This window comes from Myzus persicae, unplaced genomic scaffold (assembly GCF_001856785.1).
Source record: "Myzus persicae strain clone G006 unplaced genomic scaffold, MPER_G0061.0, whole genome shotgun sequence".
Classification (NCBI taxonomy): Eukaryota; Metazoa; Arthropoda; class Insecta; order Hemiptera; family Aphididae; genus Myzus; species Myzus persicae.
In genome coordinates, this window is record NW_019104155.1 from 1,267,954 (window position 1) to 1,280,871 (window position 12,918).

Genomic DNA, 12,918 nt, shown 5'->3' on the forward strand with positions numbered 1-12,918 from the left:
AATGATACTGTTAAATAAATTTTATTTTTTGGTAAAGGTGAAAAAACTTGTTGGAAATCTTTAAAGACGTTTCTATTATTAGATGTAAAAATAAAAAAAAATTTAATAAAAAAAAATTTTATATTTTCCCAAACTCTTTCCCAAAAATAAAAATATGTGTATGTAAAATTATTATTATTTATTATAGCAGGTACTGTCAGGAATCCATAATAACTCAAATTTCAATTATTATGGGGGAGAGGAATGAATTTAAAAAAAAATTCTTCACAAATGTTTAGGATTGGTAAGTAAAATCTTTAGAATTACAAATTTAACTTCTATCTATTTATCTAACTTTTATCTAGGTGAAGACCAATGATAAAATACTTAGATCTTAGATAAGATTTTCTTTCCCTTCTATTTTCCTTCAATAAGGAATTAAGAATATACTAAATATATTTCTTAGTCATATTTTATTATCGACAAAAAAAATGTATTTTTGAAGTCTTTGAACTATTAACAATGATTATTAGATTTTTTCAAATTATGTTTAATACAGACAAAAAGAAGCGGGTAAGTAGATGTCGCTCTGCTGTATATTAGGTGTCTATAGCAGGTCGCTGGAATAAATTTGAATTCAATGATATAATCAAATCATTGTATACGAAAAACGATCCTGAGCGGAGACGGTATATGTCAATTTAGGATATTTTATATTGTTATTACTTATTAGTTATTATTAATATGGTAGTCGGTAAGTTGAATTAATATAATTCTTAAAATATCAGTGATGTTAGAAAAATATTAAGTATATCTATGTAAAATAGGGCTGTTTTGAAACCGAATTTCAACAAAATGATAACCGTTATTCTTTGTGTTAATATGTAATTTTGTACAAATTTGAATTTAAAATGTCTGTGAAAAATAACTGTATTCATATATTTTTTAGATTTCTTAGTTATGGAAAAAACTACCAAGTGGAACCTTGCTTTAAATTTTCAATCTTTATCTATAAAAATTGAACATTTTATATATTTATAACTACAAAATCGTCTTCAATTTTCAAATTGTGCCTATATATTTTTAATATTTTAAAACTGATATTGTAAGTATAGATATATCGGAAGCCTTATATTACATTTTCAATCTTTTTTACAAAACAAATTCAATTTTATTTACAATTATAGGAAAGAAACTAGAAAAAATTTCAAATTTCAAATGTCCGTATACAGCTCAAAACGAGTCAAAAATGTTATCAAGTATATAAATTGATGAATTAAACATTTGGTGTAAATTTCAAGTGTCTACAGCAATTAGTTTTTGAACTACAACAAAATAAGAAAATCGCTACAAGAGAAATCGAGTAAATATCCAATGTTGTAAAAATTTCAACTTCAAACGCTCATAAAAATTTAATTTGACTTTCCGGTAGAAATGAGAGACTTTCTAACTAAATATATTTGCTAATTTTCATGATTTTTACGAATATAGTCAACATTTTAAGTTTAAACGCTCATAAAAAATGATTGTGGATTACGTTCAATTTGTTTTTAATTTCCATTAACAACAGCTTACAAGGATTATATTTTTAAGTTTTTTGACTGAGCGAAAATGTTTGATAAAATTTGGTTTAAAAAAAAACAAATAATAATTAAAAATTTCATTTGCCTATAAATAATACAACACAAATCTAAATATTTTGAAAAATTTCACAAATATTCAGTGAAGATTTCATGTACCTACGGTCATTTTTGTTAGAGTTACACTAAAAACCAAAATCAATTTTTTTAAAAAATAGTTTTGCTTAAAAATTCCCGATTTTCCTTAACTTTTTGGTTGTTTTTCCTGTTGCTTTTGAAAAGTATTGAGAATTTTAAATTTTAACCTCCCGTATACACAAACTATAGATTTACTTTCCTACCAGAAAAGCTGCTATTGAAGAAAATCGAAGCACTTTTACTGCAAGAAACCATGATGACAGACACAAAAAAATAAATATAAAAACACTCATCATTGTAAAATCAATACATTCATCCCTCTGCTCAGAATCTAAAATAACTAAAAGAGCTAAATAGGCTAAAATATTCGTTAAATAATTGATATTTAGGGGAAAATGAACATCATTTTTGCTGAAAAAAATATTTGGAGAATTTTGGAAACCAACCTTTTTGGGGGAAGAAAACGATATTTCTCATTCTTGGATGAAGATAAACTCACCCGATGAGGCATATTCGTAAACAATAGAGGCTGATATTCAATATTATAGATAAAAATCTTATACTTCAGATTTCAGAAGAGATAGAATACCTATATCTATATGTATATAAAATATGTATATTATTATACGATGCAGGGTTGAGATCTTATAGCATTTGCATATTTCTTATAAGATATATAATAAATAACAGAGTACGCTGAAAATGTATTTCATGATACAAAGAACTTAAATTAAAAAATTTTATTTTGCATATTTTTGCATATTTTGTGAATTTTTAGATTTTAGTGCTATTTTTGGAATTTGTGAGATGTTTTTTTAGTGTTTTTAGATTATTGTAGATCGAATCGACAAAGTAAATATACAGATGAAGTAAATAGACCTATTACGCGGAAGCGCTGCAAGGCCGTTTATAATTTAGTATTATTATAGCTTCAAATTTTGAACTTTTGTTATCTACTGATTTTGTTGAGGTTTTTTGTCAATTTCTATCGATTATCATCGAAATAGCTTTAAATGCGTTGCATACTCTATTAATTTTATACAAGTGTATCTATACTTGTAGACTGTAGTGACTAAAATTATTTCAAAACTTAAGTAACTACATATAATAATTTGTGAGGGATTAATGGACTATCAATTAGTACGTTTCCGTTTTTTTTCATATTTTGTTGTTTTTGTTGTATATTTACCGATATTTGAGGTGATGATAAAATAGCGAATATTTATGTAATTTCCAGAGCCATAAACTCCTAACCCTATTTATATGTACAGATATTCTCTATAATACTTTATTATGTTTATGATTTTACCTTTTGAACATAAGCGTTGGCGTAAAAGTTTCCAAATAGCACAATAAATGAAATCATGTAAATCACCAATAAATATTGCATCCACATGGGAAATTTGCATCCAGATTTAATTCCATGGATACCCAAAAAAAGCGCAGTGGTAAATTGAATCTAAATATTAAAATGCGTATTATTTGATTGAACCATTATATTATATACTATATAAATTAAATTATATAAGTATTGCAAGTCTAATATTTATACTAACCAATTGAAGCATAGTTAAGTACTTTTTCCACCATAAATACTTTTCAATTTTAGGGCCCAAGGCACTCAGGGCATAGTACGAATACATAAGTACATGTATAAAACTGTTTACCATTGCAGGCAAAAACGTAGATCCACTAGGCACCCATTTTACTCCAATCCACCACAAGGAGAACATAGTAGAATGATGATAGACATGTAAGAAAGTAAGCTGTTTATCCTTTTTCCGGAGAATGAAAAATATTGTATCACAAAACTCGAGGAGTTTTGAAAAGTAATACCACCAAACAGCTTTTAATAACTATAGTACAAAACATATAAAATGGCAATTATTTATTTATTATTCATGTTGAGTAAAAAATAATTGTATGATTTTATTTTATTTATTATTACTCATTTAAGCAAAATAATTACTCGAAGTATAATCGTGTAGGGGTAACTATTGGCTATTTAATTAAAATCATAATATATACATTATACATTCATATATATATATAGATAGAAGTAGACATGAAACACAATTACTTTTTAAAGTTCATCTGAACAAAAATATTTTTATAATATTACTATAATAAACGGGCGTCGGGCACTTTACATTAAAACTGAAATTGTTAAATTTATAAAAGATACAAAAGTAAAAAATGTATCAAACTAAATATTGAGTTATACATGTTTGTTTTATTACTACATTAATAATATTATATAAAATATCATAGATATACCTACCACAAATTTAAAAAAAAAATACCTATATATAGTATGAATTAAAAATGGTTTAACCTTCACGAATATATTAAGTATTATAATATTTATATTTGAATACTTAGATTATAAGTTACATATAGCAGTTATAGTTTATAGTTACATATTATAGTTACATATATAATTAAAGTTTTGTTTTGATAAGTATAAAATATTAAGTGTAAGACAAGTCTAACAGTAAGATACCTTATTATAAGTTATATCGTTACAACGTTTATGAAAGACTTAGAAACATCGTGAAAATACTTAAATTACTTAATAGATACTATTTAAAACTATAGTACTATACATGGTAGATATAAGCTAAAAAATATAATATATGTATATTTCATAATTATTATTAATTACCCTCAATTCGTCTTTATTGTTGATAAATGTTAGTGGTTGACAAACATAACTATAGCGTAAACGACTAGATGCCACCAGTAACTGAAAATCAAATGTTTAAACTGTAATATACCTAACACCATTGACAATTTAAATACGGTTGTGTATACTTCAATAGCTATATATAAATTCAATAATGTCATAAGGATGTTATATGGTATCAGTATGGGAGTGAGTTTGAATGGTTTTCTATTTTTCATACATCTCGGCCCCAAACCAACGATTATGAAATAAATGACTGTATAGATTACGGTTGGCATTGGTGAATCAACCATCAACCAACCTTTCGTTCTATCGTCTGTAAGAAGAACACAAGTTTATACATATTATATAAGTATATAAGTTATATTTTAAATACATTACTACATACATCATAAATGCCTACATAATAATAGTAATACAACCATAAATAACAATTCTGCGATTAAACTGTATAGGTAGGTACCTACTTACCTGAGACTGATAAGGACCATAGATAAAATTCGTTAATTTTTTCAGTCACTGACGTAGAAAAATTCATTTTTGAATTCTATTTACTACACAAAACAAAAATAAAAATATTAATATATCTATGCCTTAAAATATTTAAATTTATAGTTACATTTTGACTTTCCTATATGATGTTTATTGTATATCTTCTATTTCAATAGATTTTAAAGATTGAAAATAATTTAATCAGTAAATGTTAGTTAACTGAAATGCGCTGTATCCATCACAAGTCCACGCAGGGTACTGATCTGGAGAGAACTGTTGAATAGCTGTGTCATATAAAAGTTGCCAGTTTACTATTAGTAATCGGTATGATATTAGTACATCATAGGTATGGGTATGACAAAACCATTTCCATAATGATGTTCGACCATGTATGATCATCTCCCGTTCTCCCACCCAATGTATTCGATACCCAATTTATTTGAATTACCTACGATTTACCTAACACTCAATTTTCAATATAGATTCATCGGAGCCTTCATAGTCTGCCATTCCTCTTTTACTAATTACACTTTTACTTCAAACTTTCAGTTGTTCTATTTGGTCTATTCCTAAATTTTAATTATTAACCCTATTTTTCAAAAAAATTTTGTAATTGTATTCTCATTTTTTTTATATTTGGTGGACATGATAGAGCAACACACTACGCGAGACTGGTGGTCACACTAATCCGAAAACAAATTTTATCAAACACGTCTCATAAAGTCATGACTATGGTCTAAAAATAAATTTAAACTCATTAATGGTGGTGAGGATAATGCGACAGAACCGATAAAGATCAACAGTTTATCAATTTTGTGGAGCCGGAGACATAAAAATTATTTTTCTATACCGATATTATAGTAATCGGTTTTGTCGCATTACCCTCGCCGCCGTCGTCGAGTTAAAATTTATTTTTGGACCAGGTAAATTTCTACGGCGACGCGGCGCCCCTGAAAAGACATCGTGGCGCACAGTTTGGGAACCGCCTATGGGAAGGGGAGTTTGAGTCCCCCCAAAAAATTTAGTCATTTTTCACCTATGCCTATATCTATATTATAATACATATCCACGCACGCATGCGTGTGTATAAGCGATCCACAGCCAAGTCTATTACACTCAAAGTTATGAAATGTAATAGATAGGTAACATATACTCGAGGATGTGCACCTCGAAGCCAAATTTAAAATTTTACATTTTATAGAGAAGCTCATGAAAAACGAATATTTCTTTGTTTGTACAGGGTTATTGCCATTGGTTAAATAAAATAAAATAGTTGTTATAATTAGATACCATTTTATACCGTTAATTATTTAATTAATCTTTATATACAGCACCTAAATCTTATGTTTTTCATGTGATCTAGACATTTTTCTTATGTTTGTATTTATAATAAATAATGTTTTTTTCATTAAACTAGTATTTAATTGCTGTTTTAGAAATTATATTATAGATACAATCTAAGTTTATCCGCATATGCACTACAGTCTACAATAGGTAACTCCCAACCTCCAACACAACTACACAAGCCTTATGCTTACAGGAGGTTGATATACCATATAATTATTATTGTTAAATTGTTAAAATTTGTTAATTTTCTATAATAAATGGTTTTTTTCTAAAAAAAAAAATTGTTTATTTATTTGATCAATACAATAGCCAAATAATCGTGATAAAAATCTGTGCAACTATTACGTTTAATGGTTTTTAAGAAGGGGTTAGGTTATAAGTTAGGAGTTATGGTAAAGTATAGGCCATAAGGTAGTACTTAAACATAAATCAACGGGTATTGTGTTTGTCACTGTCAACGTTATACAGGATGAGCTAGTGATCTATATTGAATACAGGGTGATTCATCAGGCACTAACTAACAACCATTTTTTAATTTATTCAAACTCTAATTTATGGAACTTTGAAGTAGATATAGGGTACTTAAAGATCACATTTTCAAAAACTTACGTATTACCTATGCATTTTATTTTTTGAAAAATTACATTGGTGATATTATAAACTCCTTTTTAAATGAAAATCGCTTTTTTCAGCAGTAGATATAGGAACATGATGTAATGCGTGATTTTTTAAAAAGTTAATATACATAAAACGAAATTCGAACGGGTAGTTTCTGACTTAGGTTTATTAAAGTGTAAGGTTTACGGATAGATAGTGTATAGTTTACGGAAAATTATGGTTATAGATTTAATGATATTTGAAAATTGTATAACTTGATTAATATTACAATGAATTAACATTTTATAATTTTTTTAAATTGTCTAATATATCAAATAATGGTTTTATTTTGTATTTGATGTAAAACTGACCTCAAGCTATTAAGGTCTAAGGATTAGTATCTTTATTTCGTAATCCTTAGTACACAAAATTTAAATAGAAATATACTACCTATAGGTTATTTATAGTGCAGTAGAAGTAGAACCTATACTTATAGTCATTAGAATTCTGATTTAGATGCAAAACATTGAACATTTAAAAAAAGTAATTTAATTAATAATTTACAGGGAAAAAGGGTGGTTCCCATTCAAAAAAAAAAATTTGTTCCTACCGACAAAAGGCACTAATTAAATAGTTTAAGATATCTAAAAATAAAAATTATTATCTAAAAATATACATATCATTTTTATTTTTACTTTTAAGTAGGTAGATTTTGGTATTATAAAATACAGAATTCGAATAAATATATTATTATTATGAAAAAGATATAGGAGGAGTATCTATTGCTATACTATAAAATGATATATTAGGTTATTAGTAATTCGTTTATTAGTTATTAACTTATAAAGAGTGGGTGAGACTTGAATTTGTTCAATGGCTCGCAGACTCACCTGTTCTCTAAAATGTCATTTTATTTTCCGTGCGTTCAAAATTCTAATTCTAGGCCACCATCGTAGTCTATATTAAAACCATAAAAGTTATCAAATGTTACTGGTACTGTTATTTTTCATTACCTGTACTTTCATGTAGTAGGTATATGCTGTTCATTTATTTGTGTAAGGCAAACCTATTAGCCACACTTTCAGAGTCTCTGTGACCAATTTACACATTGTTAGTGAAATAATTTATTGGATATTAGTTATCAATAGTCTATTTCGCAGTATTATACAAAGCAATCAAGTGTGTTTTAAACCGGCCGGTTTTGTATGAAAGCATTTTTATAGATTTATGTATAGCTACACTATTTACGAGTTTACGACCCAAATTATTCCATTCAATTGACATGATTGCCAATACCTATTTAATAGTTATACATCTTGTCTACATATCAATATAATATAACCATTGGAAATATGTAACGGGTTTTTTCTCTTAGTTCAGCATTTAATGCATCAATATGACTGATAAACAGCTATACCTACCTATATAGTACCTATATAGTACCTACGTACGTATGTGCTCTACATGTCCTTATAATAATAATAATAATAATAATAGTAGCGACTAAAATATTACATTTAACTATTCGAGAGTCTATACCTACCTACATAAGAAACCTATATAATATGGAGTTATAAAGTCCACTCATTATTACTTGAAATTTATAAACTTCTTTTTTTTTTACGATTAGATGGTATAGGTATTCGGTATTGGACATTGGTACCTCAAACCATAGATGATATTCAACTACTAGACAAGAACTGCGCGTAACAACATATCGCAGTGCTGTAGGCCAGCGGTTCCCAACCCATATTCCGCATCCCGCTTGAGGGCCTCGAGCAGCTTGATACTGAGCCGTGAACCATATAAATATATAATATTTAATATTATATATTTATATTTAAAATAATATTATTATATATTTTTAGTATATACCTAATAATATTTCTGGTTATAATAATATTTATCAATATTATCTGCACTCTGTGGTGTCAAATTAGTGTATAATTATAATTAACGATAAATGTTGGAATAAACTGAATGTTGAAAGTGATTTAGGTAATTCTAATACTATCCAGTTTTCATCCCGATATTGAGTCTCTCGTGAAGGACAAGTGATGTCAAAATCACATTAAATTGTTTAACTTGTGATTAAGTAAGTGTTTTTCATGATAAACAATTGATAGGTGAGCTATTTGTGGGCCTCAAGATTTTTTTGCAAAATTGGTGGTCCGCACAGCTAATAAGGTTGGGAACCACTGCTGTAGGCTGTCTTTACGAAAAAATACAATAATCTATAATATATCTATAAATCTTACCTTGCTACCCCGCATTACCGTGCGTACGAGCAATCGAGTGATCAAAAACTGCTCTATATGTTGTTACGCTTTCCATACACTCGTCGCTTGACTATAATATAGCATAATCTAATATAAATAAGGTATTAAGGTACGTCAGTTCATTGAAGTTGGACTGAAGGAAGGTTATTTTTCAAAGTATACTCGGTACATGGGAAGATTTTCCAGGGCGAGGTAAAAATTCTCCACCTAGTTGCCCAGGTGTTTGAGACGAGAAGATTTTGGAGATCGGTGTTAAAGTTTTAATGGGATCTGAGTTGGAGGCCACAGAATAGCTGTATCGTCAGTAAAGGTTACTATAATCGTGTTTACTGCTTTAGGAATATTGGTTGTGTATAAAATATTGAATAAATCAGAGGACAAATCACTTCCTTGAGTGATTTCAGCAGAGTTTAAAGAACTGCAGGGAAATAGGAAGAGATTGATTTGCATATTGTTGAGCTGCAAATGTTGGATTGCGGGTATAAGAGCATACGATGGGAAGGCGCTGGAAGAAATCATTTTATTTTGTAGAGAAGGCCGTCATGCTAAACTCTATCAAATGCTTTTGGGCCAGTTGGCCACGTCTAAAATAACGGCTAGATAGTATTCCTTACTTTCAAATGAGGTTTGAATTCCCAATTTTGTCAGTTCATTAAGTGTATGTATTTGATGCACTCTGATCGAATTGTTCTGAAGCCGAATTTAAAATTTAGAATTTAGATACTCATAATTCGCTTTCAAATTGAAATACCTAAAAAAGAACTTACAATATTCACTAGATGGGTACCCTGTGGCCTGTACCCACCTAATATTCTAAGTTTTAAATTCGATATAATAGCCAATAGGTCAAATACACACTCTAATATAGCCCGAAATAGGTACCTAACGGCTAACACAGTTAAATACTTAAATGAATTACGTAAAACGTGCAATTTGCCATGCTTTGCGATTGTAAGACGGTAAAAACTCACTCGGGTGTAGCCAAAGTGTATTTATTTAAATAGTAGGTTAATACACATATAGGTTGTCCCAGAGGGTTGCAGGGTGTAGTACTTTAGTCTGTACTCTGTAATGCCCACAGGGCATATACTATGTAATAGTGTCCTCCTAAGTCGTGTTATCTATATCGTAGTATATAAGCACTGATCCGATTTCTGTTAGTTTCAGTGTATATTGTTTTTACCCTATAGTTATATGGTTAGAGAGCTTCTATAGCAGGGCCGCGGGGGTGTTCAACCAGAAGCCCGCCATGTCATAATATGCAAGCCGAGATCACATTTGAAATTTAGCATGTATATCTTCTATTTCGATAAAATTATAACGGCTAAGCCATCGATATCGGAAGTATGCGATAAGATAAATAAATAAATAAATAAGTTAATAATTTGTAATTTAAAATGTAATCATGAAAATTGTTATAATAAAATTGAATTTTTGTATAATATACGTCTTTTTTTTTACAGCGAATGCGGCCCGCAAGATTATTAAAAAATAATACGTGGCCAGCTGCATAAAAAGGTCGAAGACCCCTGTTGGCTGTTTTATAGGCTCTCTCTAAAGTTATGGTATATTTTTAATGTGAGGTACATCTGGTATTCTTTATTTTCGTAATCAATGGAACAGTGTCTAAAAAATTTGAATTGTAATATAGGTAGACACAATATTTCTTATTGGTCCCGAGGGAGAACTCAAAAAGCTCTCAAGTCAAATATTGTCATTTGTTTTTATCATTTTGTTGTATGTACGTTTTTTAACATTATTCTTCGGTGTAGATTCTTCCTCGGGGCCAACCATTTATCTTACCTACTGAATTGTAACAGGTCAAGGATGTAGTTATCTACTAGTCTACTATACTACTTAATTTTATTAAGGGTTACCCCTATCGAAATAATTCTGCACACCCTGTGAAAAAGTCCTACGCACCCTGTGAAAAAGTCCTACGCATGCCTGATGGTATGTCGAGTGTAGACTAGAATATTCTAATATTTCTATTCTAGTGCCTAGTCGCCATTGTACGTCGTGTATCTAGGAACTCGATGTGCTGTATGTCGTATTGAGCAGCAACAGCCTGCTGTTGATAGAGTGGAACACAGATAAAGATAATATTAAAATAGTTTATTATCTATATGTTATTATGTGAGAGTGAAAGACCGGCTGTGATTACATTGCGCTTTTATCAAAATGTTATCACGAACTGGTAACTACTGAAAAAGTTGAAGAAAATAAAAAAATCATTTAACATAATATTTTCATTTCGCACGTTTTTTGTTTAAATACTTGAATTATAGTATTAACTATTTAAGTTTTAAATGTCCAAAGCTTTTGTAAACAAAATTATTTTTATGTTAACTTAATTTTAAAGAATAGATATTGAAGTACCTTAAGACATATACTCCATTATTGTATAATTGTTTGTAAAAAATGTCTAGTAACGAGGAGAAAACTAATATGACACAAGAAGAAGTTTTACATCAATTCGTTAATCGAATATTTAATAATGATCAATTTCGAGAAAAAATAATGATGCCAAATGTAATGGGGCGGCCGGTAGTAAAATCGGTAGAAGAAAAAACTTTAGATTCAATTACTGAAAGTTGTGCATTTAAGTGCATTCTCAGCGGTGTGATGGGTAATACAAATATATTTTTGCTTACCATATTTTATGTTTGATGTATCAGTAATAGGTTTATGTTGAAAATGTATCCTGTTTTTAATTATTTCTATTGTTATTTACGTTTTAATAGTTTTTATCGACATTTTAACAACAAAGATATTTATTAATTTGAGTTTTGTAGGTTTTGCTCTTGGGGGAGCCATTGGGCTTTTTACTTCTAGTGTAAATCCACAAATAAAACCACCAGGTCAGCAAGAAACAGTCAAAGAAATTATACGTGAAATGAAAACGTCTTCACTTGGCTATGCCAAAAACTTTGCATTACTTGGAGCTGTCTTCTCAGGGATTGAATGCATTGTAGAAACAGTAAGTATTTAATAATGAAAAACATTTCTTGTAATTATGTTATTCAATACATTTATTTTCAAACCAATTTTATAGTATAGAGGTCAATCAGACTGGAAGAATGGTACTTATGCAGGTGGAATAACTGGTGGATTAATAGGATTTAGAGGTTAAAATTTAAAATAATAGTTAAGTATCTATATAAATATATAATTTATGAAATGTTTTTATTTTAGCTGGAGCCAAAGCAGGTTTACTCGGTGCATTAGGTTTTGCTACATTTTCCACCGCAATTGATTATTATATGCGTAATTCATCATAAATATTGTTAAATAATTTTATTTTTAATTAATTTTATTGCTGTAAATAGAATGTAATTAGATTCTTTAATTGTAGTAAAAATAAAACACTATGACTTCAATTTGTATTTTTTTAAATGTTTTTATTTGATTTTCAATATAGTCATGTCTACCAGTAGAGGTTAGGATGGTCTAGGAGTTCAATACTCCTTTACAATTCATTAAACTAAGAGAATGGTACAATAAATTCCCTTTATGACTTCTAACAAAATAGATATCGAAAGCAAATAAACACTATAGAAATCCATATTAAAAGTAAATGAATGTAATACGTAAAATTAAATATAATTATACAAATGTTTTTGCTATTAAAGAAAAAGAATAAACATCAGTGTAAATAAAATAGAAAAAATATTTTGTGTAAAGAAAAAAATCACACCATACATGATATAAGAATTTAAAAAAATATTTATTATTATATATTTAAATAGAAATACTTAATAAATACATTTTCTGCTTATTTTTTTCATTAATATTATTTCAGGTTCTGTCTTTAAACTTT

General features: G+C 28.5%; 2 protein-coding genes across 2 annotated transcripts in view; one reads left to right on the top strand and one right to left on the bottom strand.

Annotated features, from left to right (window-relative positions):
- LOC111039362 (elongation of very long chain fatty acids protein 4-like) overlaps positions 1–5,195 on the bottom strand; it is a 7,524-nt gene extending 2,329 nt beyond the window's left edge. The window contains exons 1-6 of the mRNA XM_022322852.1: positions 5,003–5,195; positions 4,855–4,937; positions 4,512–4,699; positions 4,363–4,443; positions 3,254–3,553; positions 3,007–3,156 (exon numbers count right to left, since the gene is read on the bottom strand). Of these exons, the coding sequence (XP_022178544.1) occupies positions 3,007–3,156; positions 3,254–3,553; positions 4,363–4,443; positions 4,512–4,699; positions 4,855–4,921 (786 nt within the window). The 5' untranslated portion in view covers positions 4,922–4,937; positions 5,003–5,195. The remainder of the gene's footprint in view (positions 1–3,006; positions 3,157–3,253; positions 3,554–4,362; positions 4,444–4,511; positions 4,700–4,854; positions 4,938–5,002) is intronic.
- A 6,324-nt stretch (positions 5,196–11,519) lies between these two features.
- Positions 11,520–12,484, top strand: LOC111039359 (mitochondrial import inner membrane translocase subunit Tim22). The gene is made up of 4 exons (XM_022322848.1): positions 11,520–11,727; positions 11,894–12,078; positions 12,154–12,226; positions 12,294–12,484. The coding sequence occupies exons 1-4, from the start codon at positions 11,520–11,522 to the stop codon at positions 12,377–12,379; spliced, it is 552 nt and encodes a 183-aa protein (XP_022178540.1). The 3' UTR covers positions 12,380–12,484.
- The last annotated feature ends 434 nt before the right edge of the window (positions 12,485–12,918 follow it).